General features: G+C 36.7%; 1 protein-coding gene across 5 annotated transcripts in view; it reads left to right on the top strand.

The window, feature by feature from the left end:
- The first annotated feature begins 1,847 nt into the window (after positions 1–1,847).
- The window catches only part of MTMR2 (myotubularin related protein 2), a 93,080-nt gene continuing 77,320 nt past the window's right edge, over positions 1,848–17,607 (top strand). For 2 of the 5 annotated variants that reach the window (XM_063671365.1, XM_063671366.1), the window contains exons 1-2: positions 4,252–4,466; positions 14,370–14,440. Coding sequence is in view for 2 of the 5 variants with exons in the window: in XM_054441358.2 (XP_054297333.1) it covers positions 4,387–4,466 (80 nt within the window). In the remaining 3 variants the exon portion in view is untranslated. Of the gene's footprint in view, positions 4,467–14,369; positions 14,441–17,607 lie in introns of all 5 variants that reach the window. The other 3 variants (XM_054441358.2, XM_054441356.2, XM_054441361.2) reach the window with 2 other exon arrangements.

Here is a 17,607-nt window from a genome sequence, read left to right as displayed (position 1 = left end):
AATGGGTATGCTGGATCATACGGTAGTTCTATTTTTAGTTTTTTTCAGAAATCTCCAGACTGTTTTCCATACTGGCCGTACTAATTTACATTCCCACCAACAGAATATAAGAGTTCCCTTTTCTCCACATCCTCACCAGCATCTGTTATTTTTTGTCTCTTTGATAACAGTCATTCTGACTGGGATAAGGTGATATCTCATTGTGGTTTTGACTTACATTGTCCTGATAATTAGTGATGTTGAGCATTTTTTCATATATCTTTTGGCTATTCTTGTGTCTTCCTTTGAGAAACATCTGTTTATGTCCTTTGCCTTTTCTTTGAGACGAAGTCTCACTCTGTCTCCCAGGCTGAAGTGCAGTGGCGTGATCTAGGCTCACTGCAACCTTGGCCTCCTGGATTCAAGCGATTCTCCTGCCTCAGCCTCCAAAAGCTGGGATTACAGGCACCCATAACCACGCCCAGCTATTTTATTTTTATTTTTATTTTTGGTAGAGATGGGTTTTTGCCATGTTGGCCAGTCTGGTCTCGAACTCCTGACCTTAGGTGATCCGCCCACCACAGCCTCCCAAAGTGCTGGGATTACAGGTGTGAGCCACCACGCCTGGCCCTTTGCCTTTTTTTGTGAGATGGAGTCTCACTCTGTCATCCAGGCTGGAGTGCAGTGGCACAATCTTGGCTCACTGCCACCTCTGCCTCCTGGGTGCAAGCAATTCTCCTGCCTCAGCCTCCCGAGTAGCTGGGATTACAGGCACAAGCCACCATGCCCACCTAATTTTTGTATTTTTTAGTAGAGATGGGGTTTCACCATTTTGGCCAGGCTGGTCTCGAACTCCTGACCTCAAGAGATCTGCCCACCTCAGCCTCCCAAAGTGCTGGGATTACAGGCATGAGCCACACGCTTAGCCTGCCAATTTTTTAATGGGATTTTTTTTTTTTTTTTTTTTTTTTTACTGTTCAGATATTTTAGTTCATTATATATTCTAAATATTACTCCCTTGTCAGATAGTTTGCAAATATTCTCTGCCATTCAACAAGTTGTCTCTTCACCTTGTAAATTGTTTCCTTTACTGTGCAGAAGCTTTTTACTTTAATATAGTCCCATTTGTCTATTTGTGTTATTGTTACTTGTGCTTTTGAGGTTTTAGCTGTAAAATCATTGCCTAAAGTCCTGAAGTAGTTCCCTTATATTTTATTTTAGTTATTTTACAGCTTTGGGTGTTACATTTTAGTCTTTAATCCATCTTAAGTTGATTTGTGTATGTGGTAAGATACAGGGGTCCGGTTTTATTCTTCTGAATATGGATATCCAATATTTCTAGCACCATTTATTGAAGAGATTGTCCTTTCCCCAGTGTGTTTTCTTGATGTCTGTCCAAAATCAGTTGGCTCTAAATGCATGTGTTTATTTCTGGATTCTCTCTTATGTTCCTTTAGTATGTGTGTTTGTTTTTATACCAATACGCTGCTGTTGGTATAGCCTTATATTTATTTATATTTTGAAGTCAGATAGTCTGATGCCTCCAGCTTTGTTCTTTTTGCTCAGGATTGCTTTGGCTATTCAGGCTCCTTTTTAGTTTCATGTGAATTTTAGAATTTTTCTTTTTTTGTGAAAAATGACACTGATATTTTGATAGACATTGAATTTGTAGATTGCTTTGGGTAGTATGGTTATTTTAACAATGTTAATTGTTTTGTTCCATGAGCATGAAATGTCTTTCCATTTGTTTGCATCTTCTTCAATTTCCTTCATCAGAGTTTTAATAGTTTTTCTTGTAGAGGTCTTTCATTTCCTTGGTTAAACTTACTCCTGGTTTTTTTTTGTTTGTTTTTTTTTGTTTTGCAGTTTTTGTAAATGGGATTGCCTTTTTGATTTCTTTTTTGGCCATTATAGATGCATAGAAATGCAAACTAATTTTGGATGTGGATTTTGTATTCTGCAACTTTATTAATTTATGAGATCTCAACGGTTTTTTGGTGTAGTACCCATACATGAACTATTGTCAGTCTATGATGAGATAAACACAATATTGAGAATAAGTGTTTAGGAACTTTCACGAAACTTTCAAGGAGTAATATCTGTTAAATCTAATAAACAATTTGGCCTTGTATTTTGCATACCTTTTTCTTTAATTTTCCTAGTGCAGTTATCCCTTAGTATCTGCAAGGACCCCCAAGGATAGTAAAATCTAAAGATGCTCAAGTCCCTTATATAAAATGGCATCAGTATCTACATATAACCTATGCATATCCTCCTGTATACTTTAAATCAACTCTAGATTACTTATAATATCTAATACAATGTAAATGTTATGTAAGTAGTTTACACTGTATTGTCTTCTATTTGTCTTATTTTGTTTTTTACAATTTTTACAAATTTTTCAATCTGTGGTTGGTTGAATCTGAGGACATGGAACCAACTGTGATTAATTTTTCTTATATTTTAAAAAAGTATTGGTTGGTGATGGTTTGAAAATTAAAAACAAAACACTGTTCCTTCTTGCAGACAGTTTGAGAGAAAACAGCCCAGATTATAAATTGAAAAATTAATAACTTTTGGTGAGGTCCCAAGTTAACCATGTTTTTTCATGTTCTTAGAGTTCATTAGTTAATTAGAGTTCACTAATTAATTTTCAGCTGATATTCTTTGCTTGTGTTTTCACTCTGAGAAGTTACCATTTTACCAGTCAGGTTAGAAGTCAAGCAGTAAGTTCAGTGGAAAAACAAGTAATAATAGATCTACTTAGTGAGACCGTACTGTGCAACCGACTCTGCACAGAGAAAAACAACCTATTATGTAGATATTTTTATTCCCATTTTAGAGATGTGAAACAACTTAACCACAGCACAGAGCAAGTGTAGAGACAGAACCGGGATTCCGATGCAGGTCTGTCTGGTTCCAAAGTCTCTACACTTTTACTACACTGTTCTTTATTAATCACTAGATAGAACCATACACATATTGTTACATCAGGCAGAAGGTTTCGAGGGTTCTATTAAAAAAGTGCTACGAATGAACCGGGTGGAAGAAAGTACATGGGTCTCCCATTCAAGTGTTCATCAGTCTTCACTATACTTAAGTCAAAGTAGCTGACAGTGAGTCAGCATTTTGGAAGGCAGGTAGAGATGGTGAAGAAATAAGGAAATTCTTCTATGAGTCATTATAGATATTTAAGCTTGTTAAAAAATGTTTTTGACTACCTACTCCCTTTGCCTACAGAGTCCAGTTAAGGTCTCTTAAAAATTATGGAAATAAAAACAATCGGTCGCTGTCTGTCCTTGCCAAACTCAAAAAAGGCTAAGCCTTTTGTGCTTAAACACATACTCATCAGTAACTACTCTACCTTACACTGAACATAACTAAGCTAGGTTGTTCTTCTTGGGAATGTACTTGCAATTTAATACTGCACTGCAACTATAAGGTTTTTTAAAAGACATCAGTTGCACATTATAAATTAAATCTAGTTTAAATCAATATAATTCTATTTATCCTAGCAAGGAAGTTTTTTCTTTTAAGGATCGTCTGATTTTTTTTTTTTCAGGAATAATCTTTGCATAATTTTACACCCCATACATGAGATGATTGGGATTCAATCTCAATCAGAAAAATCTCTTTATGGTGTCCTTCTTATGGCCTTCCTGTATCCTCTCTAACAGAAAAATCCTAGCAGAAGCATTTCCCCTTTACCCAGTTCCTGTTCTCTTATCACAGTTCTATTCCTCCACACTCCCTTCCTGCTAGGCACGGGAATTTGGAAGGGCAGGGAAAAATCGGTAAAAGTTTGTCTTCTACTTGGGTAATCCAATACCACCGCATCCAGTAGTATATAATTATTTTTGCATATATATCAATTTGCATGTATATCAGATCCTCCCCAATCCCTCTCCCATACCTCTTTCTCACTTTTCTCTCATTATCCGGTCCTCTTGTTTTCCTTGACCCCCACATTCCTGTCTCAATCATCCTCCTGGCCTCAGCTCCTTATCTCCTTCCTGAGACCCTCATGTTTAGTGTTCCCTCATTCCTCTTACACCTAGGATTTCTCCTCCTTCCATAAGGGTCTGGTCCTTCATCCCTCCCGCTTCACCAGACCCCCTCACCCTGGGAGCCGCCACCTCCCTTTCCCCAAGACCAGAGGTCGCGCGGCCGGACACAGCCAGCACCGAGCGTCGGTGCCGGCGTCTGAGCGGCGCAGTGGGGTCTTCCCGCTGCCCAGCAGCCCACAGGCGCGGTGCACTCTGGGGGAACATGGCCGCTTCCGGTCTCCCTCCCGGGCCGGCGCTGGCCTGACTGCGGCCCCTGCCCGAAGCACTCCGCCCTCCGCTTCTCCCGCCCTGTAGCCGCGAAGACTGCTTCAGCCTTTCTCTCTGCTGCCCCTGCCGCGCGATGGAGAAGAGCTCGAGCTGCGAGAGTCTTGGCTCCCAGCCGGCGGCGGCTCGGCCGCCCAGCGTGGACTCCTTGTCCAGGTAACCAGGACGCCCAGGGCCCCGCCCAGCGTCCGAAGGGGATGGAGAGGGGCCGGGGGCCCGCTGGATTGTTACCCCAATTCGCGGATTCTGGTTTCTGACGGCTATGCCGGAATTCCTTCCCCGGGACTTGGGAACCACTTCTGCCTCCCTCCCTGGGGCGTGGAGGCTGAGGAAAAGGAGGTTAAAACTCGCTGCTTTATCGATTCCTCCACCTTTCATATTCCGATCTCGTTTTCTCCCCGATGGAGGTGGTCCCAGTTAATTATTTTCTCCTGTCTTTCATTCCCTCTCAAACCTTTTTTAAGACAGTTCCCCCCGCCCCCATTCTTTTCCCCACATTTCCTGTCTTTCTCTGTCACTTTTTCCAAAACCATCCTAAAGTCAATCTTTCTTCCTCCACCCCTTCTTATGTCTTTGGTTTTTGGGTTCTTGCCCAGCCCTTTTCTCTCTTTTCATGGCTTCACCTTCTTAATTTCTTTCATGCTTTTCTCTACACTGATTTTCTTCTCGCCTCCCTTTTTGCTTAAATATGTAAATAAAAATGTCTCCTGTGCTTCTCTTTTCTAAATCTTCAGCTGAAAGTCAGTATCAAGGAATCTGAGTGATTTTTATCCCCAGTGATAGGTTTAAGAAAACAAAATGAATGGTAGTTTTGTTCCTTCTTGGGCTACTGGTTCTCCAGGTTGTCATTTCTCTTGTAACAGATGGGAATTTTATCCTGGAATTTTGAGGAGGACTTTATGCAGCTTTGCAGAGAGCTTTTATGAATATTAACTAGACGCGTTTTGGATGCAGTCTTTTTCTTTGATTTTAAAATAATGATTTAAAATTTTATTAAAAAGTAATATAAGACCTGTATTTGCTTTTTATGCAGCCACGATGAAATCTGTTTCTTTTCCACTGAATAATAGTCTAATTGTTATTAGAGAGTGATTCGATAACTGCTGTGTGAAAACACACAATTTTCATTTTCTCCTCCAATCAGTTGAAGTGGCTCTATTATAATTCATTTTGGATTCTGCTAAATATGGGTAGTTACTGCCTTTTTTCCTGTTGGTGTTCAGTACCTCATTGGGGAACCACTGTCTGATCCCATCATTCTACATTGCCATATGCACTCATAGCTCCCTGCCCAGTCGTTTTTCAAAGTCTTTAATAAGCACACTGTAATTGTTGGCGTAAAGTGCCTTTTCTACCAGGTTATAAGCTATTATACTTGAGGGCAATCTTAATCATCTTCATATATCCAGCACTTAACGTAGTCTCAGCATGTGATAGGTGCTCACTAAATAGTTTTTTTTTTTTTTTGAATTTGTAGCCTGAATTATCCAGGAGGAGAGGAGGATTTTTCTTTGCAGTTTGATTTATATATTGCACGTTTGAATCAAGTATTTTTTGAATTCTGTATTTATTGCTTTGAAATTTGGAAAGCTGAGGATTAACATGTTCAGTTGTATAATTCATTCAGAAAACAGGTTGGAAAATTCTAATTTTATGGGAAAGTCACAAATGACAACTATGCCTCAGGATAGAATAAGAAGCAACCAGTACTCTCATCCAAGGCAGAGAAGTTAGAACCACATGAAGCAGCATAGTATGTTAGAAAGAAGGAAGTACTGGAAGTTAGGAAGCTCCCATGCTGAAGTCTCTGGCTGAGCTAGCTCTTTGGTCTTTATCATTTAGACTTTTTAGTCTACAGTTTTCTCATCTTTTAAAATAAGAAGCTTGGTCTAGAAAATCTGTAAGGTCCCTTGGAACTCTAACATTGTCATTTTTTAAATTTTAATGACAATACTAAGATAAATGCATTGATATTAATTTTAAAGATAATTCCTTTGCAAATAACCTTTGTTTTGGATTTTTGCAATTACACGAAATAAGTGTCCTTTATTATTACAAACTAATATACCTAACGGTGCCACTTGAACATATTTATTTCCTAAAAAAGAAAGCCCAGCAAGTTTAAAGTTTATATATGTATATGAACTTCTTTATAAAAAATTATGTTACTGACAAATTTGACAAAATTAAGTACTCCTCGAGAGAATTGTGATATAGTAGATTAGCCTCATCCTCTCTGGACAAAAATATAAGTATGATTCCTATTTTCCATAAGAGAATGCCAGTTTTCATTACTCTCCTCTGAAAGGTAGAAAAGTAACATTTACTTAATGTCTACTGTATGGAAGTTTCCCTGCTAAATTCTATGTATCTTTTATTTCATTAATCATCGTACCTGTTTGTGGCACTCTCCTTAATCAACAGTATGTAATAGATACATTATAGACACTAGTTAGAAAGCTTAATTTTAAACAATCTAGGCTAACACTTCATCGCAGGTGACTCTAATACATTGCCAGTGTGGACTGCTTTGGTCTCGTAGCTATGTTAAGTGTCTGTCTAGATTGTTTAAGTTATTTCTTTTGTTTCATTATCCTTTGACAAAGCAAAATTATTGCTGTTTGGCCTATATTATCTCAGTTTTTGCAGAAATGATGCCCTTAAATTGTAGTTTCTTTTTATGCTTTCTGTTTTTATACAGAGGCCTAATTGGGAAACTGCCTTTGGAATTTGTTTTGATATCTCTGGCAGAATAATAGTTAATATTGTTAAATGTGTCATAGAATGTTTTTCACACATGGAGTAACATAAATTTCTGCTGAGTTTAGCTACAAGGAAAATTATTATTATTATTATTATTATTATTATTATTTTTTGAGATGGAGTCTAGCTCTGTCACCCAGGCTGGAGTGCAGTGGCGCTATCTCCACTCACTGCAAACTCCGCCTCCCGGGTTCATGCCATTGTCCTGCCTCAGCCTCCCAAGTAGCTGGGACTACAGGCACCCGCCACCACGCCTGGCTAATTTTTTGTATTTTTAGTAGAGACAGGGTTTCACTGTGGTCTCGATCTCCTGACCTCGTGATCCGCCCACCTCGGCCTCCCAAAGTGCTGGGATTACAGACGTGAGCCACCGCGCCCAGCCAAGGAAAATTATTTATAGAAAAAATTATGTATGCTCCTTGTTTGTTAGTAAGTGGTAACTACATAACTGCATTTTTCTCTTTAGCTTAGTAAAACTTTAGTCAAATTTATATCTGAAGGTGGTAATATACTCATCTCTAATTTCTTTAAGTACTTTTATTATTACATGAACTCAAGTTAAATATTATGTGTTATGTTTAAATGTATTGATTAGATATCTGAAGCCCTTTTGGGAAGTAGGAAGAATAATACACTAATCCATGTGGTTGCCCATTGTTTTTTGAAAATGACATACCTGGCCAAGCGCCATGGCTCATGCCTGTAATCTCAGCACTTTGGGAGGCCAAGGTGGGAGGATCACTTGAGCCCAGGGGTTTGAGACCAGCCTGGGCAACATAGTGAGACCCCGTCTCTAAAAAAGAAAGACTTTTTAAAATAAGTAAAAATATTTTAAAAAATGAAAATGACATACTCCATTGAAGTTGGATGAAAGGCCGTTGTGCAATCTGTAGTTCACAATAAACATGTGATGAGTCTTACTAAGTATCTGTAGTCATTTCAGAGTTCTCTTGTCTCCAATTATGCCTTTTAGGTCATCATAGGTCTGATGCTTTTGCCCACAAAAGGGCAATTTCATTCTTCATATGATATCCAGATAGTAGTTTCCTAACTAGCTATAGTTATGTCATCCTGCATCTTTAAAAAAAAAAAAAAGTAATTGTCAGCTGGGCGTGGTGGCACGCACCTGTAACCCCAGCTAGTTGGGAGGTTGAGGTACCAGAATTACTTGAACCTGGGAGGCCGAGGTTGCAATGAGCCAAGAATGCGCCACTGCACTCCAGAGTGGGCAATAGAGTGAGACTCCGTCTCGAACAAAAACAAAAACAAAAAACAATAGTTGTCTTTGGTGAGTCCTGTGTAATATTGCCATACTTCAGTAAACTGTTCAGCAACTCTTGTATATCTTGCTGTTGGCCATTCTTCATGTATGTCTATCCCCACAGAAAGAGAGAGGGAGTTGTGGAAAACTTCACTTTAGCATCCTGATAATCTAGTTATATTCTGTAATTTTATTCTTGTTGGGTGTGCTCTGATTCTTGATATAAGTATGACTTTATAGGATATAGGTAAAATAATACTGTAGGTCAGATGTGATAATAAGAGTAGGCTTGAGTGTCAGAACTGTAATGAGTTACACAGCAGAATTTGACATTATATTGGTAATATCTGCCATCTTAGTCTGGTTTTCCATTTTTCAGTTTAGACACTGAATGTATAAAATGCACTGCTTTAGTGGGTTTCTTTGATTAGTTTGTATTGTGCATAATCAAATGGTAAGATATCTAGTGCCAAATAGGTGCTCAGTGAACATCTAAATAAAAGAATGTTGACGGAATGTTCACCACTGGTCTTGTTTGTTGTTCCCAAAGGATTAAAAAGGATTCCTTCTGTTGAATTTGGCCTGAACACTTGCAATTTCAGGTCTAAGCTGAAGTTGTTTTTATGGGAGACTGGACATCTTGAGCTGATTTTACTGGCTATATTATCTGTTCTGTGCCCAGTCCTATACACAATGAGGTTATTATGTCCTCTTCAACTACGTATTTATCCATCTGCTACTCTTGATTACTTTTGCCCCTTTTGCTCTGACTTGTGTTGTTAATCATTTTAATTAATGTGTATTCTTGTCATCCTTCATATACCCTCAGGCTTTAGTTATTCTGGGTACCATACTTATTTATCCCAGATTATTTTGGTTTTATCAATTTCTAGTATATAATTTCATTAGCATTGATGAGCATCTTATATTTACATTTAACTTCCATTAAAAAAATCAAAAGGGAGGTACACATACTCAAAGTAGTTCTCAACTAATTGCATTTCTAAATTGCATGCCTGCCTTAAAATTATCATCATTTGAAAACAGGAATTCCTAGATTTCTGTTGCCGTGGGTTTTGATTATACTTATAGCCTGAAGAAGTAGAGGAATTTCCTAGATTTCTAAAACACATTTTGTTGCAAGGTCTCATCTTTAGTTTTAGCCTCAAGGTCCCTTTAGAGTGATGTGTTGGAGGCCAGGTGCAGTAGCTAACGCCTGTAATCCTAGCAGTTTAGGAGGCTGAGCAGTTTGGGATCCCTTGAGTCCAGGAATTCCAGACCAGCCAGGGTCACATGGCAGAACACTGTCTCTGCAAAAAATAAAAAGTTAGCTGGGAATGGTAGTGCATGCCTGTAGTCCCAGATACTTGGGAGGCTGGTGTGAGAGGATCACCTGAGCCTGGGAACGTTGAGGCTGCAGTGAGTTGTGATGGTGCCACTGTATTCTGGCCTGGGCAAGACAGTGAGACCCCATCTCAAGAAAAAAAAGTGATATGTTGGTAGGAAATATGCTTTTATGTTGTTTTTCTAGTAGTGGTGATGGATTTGTGTACAATCACACATTTTTACCCATTCCCTTTGTCACTCTTGGCATGTCTTCTGAGACAGCTGGCAAGATTAGAGGTAGAAATTATAGCTGTAAAACAGAGTAAAGCTACCAGATTGAACCTACAACCTTGGCATTATTAGTAGTACCTTGCATCAAACATTGAACATATTAGACTAAAAATTACTTATTTTGGATTTCATTACTTAAAAACCCTCAAAGATCTAAGTTCTCTTAGATAAGAACCAATATTGGTCTGAAATAGTAATTATGTAGCTTTTCGGAAAGGACATATTTAAAGAATGCAAGTTGATAGTGAACCTGAGACTGGGTCCCGTATATATCTGTATTTTTCCTTTTTATGCTATTATCAATAATTTCCTATTAGTGTAGACCAGTAGTTCTCAAAGTTTGGTCTCCAGGCCAGTAGCATCAGTATCTCTTTGGGATTTGTTAAAAATGCAAATTCTTTGGCCCTACCTTGGACCTAACTGAATTAAAATTTTAGGGGTGGAGCCCAGCTGTTGGTGTTTTAGCAAGCTTTCCAGGTGATCCTGATGGATGCTGAAGTTTGAGAACCACTGCCTTGGATCTTTTGCTAATTGGTGCCTTTTGTAATGCAATCAACATTAGTTAAAACTAAGTTAAGGTCTATGTTAGAAGTACTGTAAAACTATTACTTGAGAGCATTTTTGTAAAAATGTTGACTAAAGTAGTAAAAGGTGAAAGTCATCTCTTGTCGATTTATTAGATTTGATTTCTAGGAAATTTCCTAAGGCATTTTTCTTTCTCAGCCATGAGTAACATAAACCAAGAATGTGTGTTTTAGGCTTTTTCTTAAAAATAGATTCTTAGTGAGAAAGATTAGTGGAAACAAGCATTTATAAAAAAGGTACAGTTGACCCTCGAACCACATGGGTGTGAACTGTTCAGATCCACTTTTATGTGGATTTTCTTCTGCCTCTGCCACCCCTGACACAGCAAGACCAACCCCTCCTCTTCCTCCTCAGCATGTGCAACATGATGAGGATAACAAACTTTATGATGACCTACTTCCACTTAATGGGTAGTAAATGTATTTTTTCTTCCTTGTGATTGTCTTAATAACATTTTTTTTCATTGTTAGAGTTCAGTATATTGGCGTGCAGCCTGAAATGTGTTTTGATGGGCTGTTTATGTTATCCGTAAAACTTCCAGTCAACAGTAGTCTATTAATAGTTAAGTCTGGGGAGTAGTTTGGGGAGTCAAAATTATATGCGGATTTTCAACTGCATTGAAGGTCAGCACCCCAACTCCTGTGTTGTTAAAGGGTCAACTGTATTATGAACAAGTAATTCCAGGAGGCCATCACCTGAACCTGTAAAGTTTAGATTATGCCCAGGGGAAGGAGATAACCTGGATACAGATGACCAGAAAGCAGTAAGTTTATTTTGGAAAGCTGCCAAGTTAATGCTATTGTATTCAAAATCACCAGAGCCAAAGATTGCCTGCGATTCAGGATTTGAGTAATGGAAATTCTCCAGATTTTAGTGTGGAATATTTTTCCTTTGTAAGGAAGATGGTTTTGAATATGTAAAGTACTTGCTATCTTTGTGTCTACTGTTTGATTTAGTTAAATTGGTAGATAATAATTAAACACTATTAGAGGTGATAGTCAAGGATAGGGAGTGATTTTAAAAACCTGCTTTCCACAAGAAGTCAAATTAAAAACAGAACTGTATAAAAAGATAAGGTTGGTACTAGATTATTAAAATAAAAAGGACTAGGGAAGTTGCCTTCTTGAAAATAATAACTTCAGTTCCCTTTCCTGTAGCTTTATTATGCAAAACTAATTGTGCCTGTCCCTCCTAATATGTTTCTATATAGGTACCAATGTTGTCATTAATATAAACTGTTAATAAGCAAGCTTCATAATTCTTCCCTTCCCCAAGTACATAGGACCCATGGCCATAATCACTGGTGAATATTTATTCTTTCAAAGACTCTTACTTTGTATGGATAACTCTTGGGCTCTTTAAATATTTTTAGTCTAGAGTAAATAAGAGCAAATGTTGTGTATTAAATATATTAAAATTACCTGTAAAATATATTTTAATTAAAAATTTAAACACTGTTATTTGGAAAATTCTTTTTTTTTTAAGTTATGCTTTAGGTTTAGCAGCGCATAACAAAATACAAACTGACAGTGGCTTAATATAAGAGATGCTAAATTTTTTTTCCACATGAAAGCCTGGAGATAGTCAATACAGATCTAATATGGTGGATCTGAAGTATCAAGGACCCAGATTGTCTTACCTTCCAGGGTTACCTCATGAACAAAAACTATTGTTGGAACTCTAGCTATTATATCTTCAGGAGGAAGGGAAGAAGAGGAGCATACTCTCTCTTTGAAGGATACTTTTTTGGCAGTCACATGTCGTTTTTTTAACTTACATCCAGTTGGCTAGAACTTGGATGGTCCCATGGCCATACTTAGGTAAACAAGAGGCTATGATAGGCAGTCTCATCTGTGAGGCCTTTGTGCTGAGCTAAATTTGGAGGTTCTGTCACTGAGGAATAGGAGAGAATGGGTATTGGAGTCATAGCAGCTTTTCCCCTTGTGTACAGATGAATCATTTAAAAGAAAGACATTTTCCACCTCAAGTCTGCAATATTTCACTTATGCCAGAGGCACCCTTAGAGTTGCAAATGCAATGACCAAAATAGAAAACACACTGAAAGAGAGGAGGTAATATATTGTTGCAGACCAAAAAAGAGAATAGTATCTTGGAGCACTCTGAACTCTTGAGTTTAGCTTTCTGTTTTTTCGTGTCTTGTCTTGGGTTAGATTTTTATAATCCTAGTCTGGAACCATAAAATGAAAGTGATACATTTAATAATGACAAGATCATTAAGTGATGGGGAAATAGAAATCAAAGGAAGAATGGATTGCCGTGCTATATTATATTTCACTTGAAGAGCTCAAGGAATTGCATGGTAAAGTAGTAGTGGTAATGAAGTTGATGGCCTACTCTGCTTACTTCCAATTCGACATCCATTTCCAAGCCATGTATCCATGTATTTTATCTTCTTCTAGAATGTTGCATCAGGTTCTACTTAGGTATTTTCTCTCATTTCAGTTGTAAGGACGTGGTTTCCATAAGGGAAATAAATAAAGCTGACCATTTTAATTTATGAATGCTTTTGCCAATATTCAGTTTGTTTTTATATCTTTGACCTAAACATTTTATTAAAAATCCGGAGACATCTGTGTCTTATATATTCTTTTGTCACCTAACTTAAATATTAATATTTTATGCATATAATTTCAAACATAAGGAGTTTATAATTTGGACGTGAATAGAAGAGCATATGTATATAAGTCTCTTCTGGATTGATAAAACATTTATTCATCAGGCTCTGAGAATTTAATAGACATTAAGTTAGAAATATATCCATTTCTCTTCTCGGCAGAATTGCTTTTACTGATAGCAGCAAATGAGCAGTTGCTGAGGTAGGGAGGAGGCCTTGTCTGGAGGTTATGCATTAGCAAAAGGGAAAATAACTGGCTGATGATGGGCTGGTGATTACAAGCCTTGATATTCTTGAGCTGAGCCAAGAAGCCCAGCAAAGTTCAAAAATAAAATTTTGTATAGTACAGATGTTCTCTGTTACCAATATTAGATAACATTCTTTTATCATAACCAAAGGCATTGCCTCAAAATAGCAACACTGAAGACAAGCCTTGCTTTCCTAGTGGTAGACAGTTATAGTAATAATAATATTAATATTAAACACAACAATAATATAAATAGCACAACATTTATTGCATGCTTACTATGCTGGGCATGGTGCTACATTTCTTCTATGCATTTTCTCATATAATCCTCATAAGTGTATAAAGTAGAGAGTGTTAATGTTTCCATTTTACAGAGAAGAAAACGGAAAATTAGAGAGGGCACCTTGACATGTGAATTCAAGTCCATTTGACTTCAGGGTCTGTGTGTTCTAAAGAACACACATGCCTGAAGATCTAGTGCCCCAGGTGCAGACCAAAGCTTTGTAGTTAGAGGGCAGTCCCAGGGCAGGTTGATTGGGTGGTAGTGATGAGGACATGAGTTTCCTCGACCTGCTATTTTGCTGGAGAAGGATAAAGATACAGTATACATTCACCAAGTGAGAGTTTGTATTTGGAGAGAATTTTCTTTACCTTTGAATTTTTTTTTCCTTCTGACAGAAAATAGGATGATTTTTTTTTTCTTTGCTTGATGATTAAGAGGATAGTATCATTTCATTCGTTACCTGATGATTAAGAGGGTAGTATCGGTAGTATCATTTCATTCAAAAGAACAGTTTTACATTTTGAAGATCATATAAAGTATGAAGCAAGTAATTGCCAAAGCCTCCTCCCCACCACTCCCTGCCCTGCAGGCTTTGCACAATGATTTAGAATATTTTAGGGTTCCTTAAATTTCTGAATTCCCCTAAGTTCCTTTGTGTTTATTTACAGTTAATGTGTTAAGAGCCATTGACATTTGAAGATCATCAGAAGTGAAGATAAAACATCTCAAAAATTATAATGTAAGTGAATGGGAAAATGCAGCTATAAAAATGGACAAAAGTTAATATTGCCAACAATATTTCTGGATTATATATTATCCCAAATGAAATTTGCACGTATGAGTAACAAGTAGTTTCAAACTTCAGTTCCATTTCCAAGTCCCTGTCCTTAAAATTCTGTGTTCTCTTCTACTTGGGGAAAGCAGTCACTTAAGTTTTAGTCATCCAGTTATTTTCCATTAGAATTCTTTTGGCATCCATGTTCTGTTTTCTTCCTTTTCCTCCTTAGCACTTTGCAGTTTGACTTGAGAAGAGGATGACAAGAATTCATGTTATATGCAAAATGTTATAGATACTAAGGTCTTTGCTTTCCAGCTATTGATGTGTGTTGTGTATGTTATTCAAGTGTAATTCTACCACTGTTTTGTATGTTTCTTAGCCAAAAATATGACCAGTTAGTTAGCCATCTTCCTTCCCCGCCTTTCTCTATTCTTTCTTTTTTTCCCCTCCTCTTTACCTTCCTTTCTTTCTGTAAATAATTGTTTAACATCTACTGTGCCTTACACACTGTGCTAGATTCTGAATTCCTAAAAGCTTGGTGCTGAAATGAATTATATCATCTTTTCATACTCTTAGAGGGATTAGAGATCAACCAATTAGTGTTTTTCAACTATGGCTGAGGACCACCTATGTATTTCAGTCAACTGTGAACTTGGTGAACATTTAACTTCCTAGGTTTCAGCGTGGACATTTTGAATCACTGAGGTGACGTTAGGAATCGGCATTTAACAGTTGAAGAACCACCGATCAAGATGCTGCTGGATACTAGTCTAGTTCCAAAAGTTTTCAGATGTGGAAATAGATCTAGAGAACTCTAATAATTTACCCCAACGCACAATAAATGTTAGAGGACCAGGAAAGATCGTGGTTTTCCTCTGAGGTCATAGAGCTATTTAGTGTCAGAGATGATCTCCTAATTCCCCAGTTCTAGACTTTACCATGTAGCATCAGGATTTTTTTGCAGGGCCATATAGCTTCACTGTATTTCCTGTAAAATTGAAAAAGTATTTCTGAAAATTAAAGATGAAGATGAACAAACACTTTAGAGTATATACTCTAAAGTGAAAACAACCTGGAAACTTCAAGTCATCTATCTTTTCATATATCCTGGTAAACAAATGCCTCTAGAAGATTTAGGAGAGGCTGCATTTCTACTGACCATAGTCATTACAATAAGATCTAAACCACTTGCCTTAAACTGTTTCACTCTTGCTGCCAATTCAATTTTTCTTCAATATTCCGTAGAAAGAAAAGGTTCTTTTTAAAAAGTGATTTTCTTGTAAGTAATGTCCTGAGCACATATACAGCGTGTTTGCCCAAGAATATTAAAGCATGCCTTCTATATTCTGATTGTGAACAAGCTTTTCTAGGAACACAAATTTTGCTCTCAATACTTACACAATGCACTGCTTATACCTCTGCTTATACCATGTATAAGATTATAACCAATCCATCACTGTTGCTGAAAAAAATAAGAGGACATATGGGTTATGTAAATGAAAAACGTACTGTTTCTTCATTTTTAGTCAGATGTGTGACTCATTCTGGTTTTGAAATCATTGGATGATAGACTTGGTGAAGGAAAGAAGAAACATTTTTTTTGTATCCATGATATTATTTCTACCTGGATTTAAGTTTTATGCTTACGAAAATGAGGATCTGATTTCATTTTTTGAGTGAAATAGTAGGTACAGATTTTATAGGGTTTTGCAGATAGTAGGTGCTTGATAAGCTATACTATGAACAGTTTACTGTTAAAACTTTTCTTCATTTGTATTCTGTGAAGTACCCTAGTTAGGAGTGATTTTATTTGCTTCATACAGAATCTGATGCTTTATATAACAAGCCAGAAGCTTTAAATAATTGAAATAATTTTATTGTATTTATAATACTATATTTTATAGTTTATATTCACAAGATCTCTGAGGGACTGAAATTTATAAAGTATTTTTGAACTATAAGAGTTTGAATTCATTTTAGTATTGTGTATATTTTATATTGTATTATGTATGGTATATTGATAGTTACTGATTTGTAACTTTATATTAGTAAATCTCATTATCTTAATTTTGGAAATACTCTGTAATTCTCAAATTACTAGAAAGTTTAATGATGCAATGCCTTTTTAAAATATTTCAAGACATTTTAATTCTATGATTTTTTAAAAAAGTCATTTTAAAATAGCCTATTGATTTCTAAAAAGTTATTATATTTTTCAATTATAAATTTTCTTTTCGTTAAAAACTTTTTTGTTCTTTTCATAACCATGGAAGCAAGATTGTACTTATAAGAGCTCTAGAAAGGAACCTTATCTATTATGTGGTTTTCTAGTTTACGATTTCTAACAACTAATCTGGTAAATAGGGAAGAGTATTCAAAATTAGGGAGAGGTCCTTGGCAGGCATGGATCACTGAGTAATGTCAGTATTTTGATTTTTAGCTTAACCTTTCTGGACTACAAAGAGAAAGATGTTGAATGCTCTACCTTTCCTACTGAGAGTTTTAACTTAGTAACTGAAAAAAAAAACCAAAAAAACCCACCTGTGTTAACTTCATTTGTATGACTTTGAAGTTTGTGCAGAAAAGTTGTATCTCATTACATTGAAAAGGTAGTGAAAGATTAATTGTATAATAATCAGTTTTGCTTGTCTTGGAAAAACAAAATATATCTATCTAGATAGCAAAAATAATGGATATATGACTTTCTAATTTTAATAATGAATTCAGGTTTGCAAGGTGGGGTGAGAAAATTACATGACAGATCATTTTTCAAGACATAAATTTCCATGTTTTCTATACTTTTCCAAGTAAAAGTGTTTGTTGAGCAAGTGTTTAGGGAATAGATCACCTTCTCTCTTTTAGTGTTTTTGCCTGTATACTTTAGTTTGGGATGGAAGGGTTAATTTCAGAGCTCTAATAATCTGACCAGTTTTCAGTTTAGTTTCATTCTTCTCTCAGTTAAGTGATATTTAAATAACTTTTTCCCTCTAGGCTACTTATGAATCTGTTTTCATTTGAGCTATCTGAATTTGAATCGGAGGTTTTTGAAGAGATTCTGAGAAGCTCCTTAAACTGGGTGCTGAGGCTGTGAGATTGGTGCTGGAACTCAAGGTCCTTCCTGCCCTCCA

Source organism: Pongo pygmaeus, chromosome 9, assembly GCF_028885625.2.
Source record: "Pongo pygmaeus isolate AG05252 chromosome 9, NHGRI_mPonPyg2-v2.0_pri, whole genome shotgun sequence".
In the NCBI taxonomy this organism is placed as follows: Eukaryota; Metazoa; Chordata; class Mammalia; order Primates; family Hominidae; genus Pongo; species Pongo pygmaeus.
The sequence above is the reverse complement of the archived record's forward strand: the minus strand, read 5'-3'. Positions and strand labels throughout refer to the sequence as shown.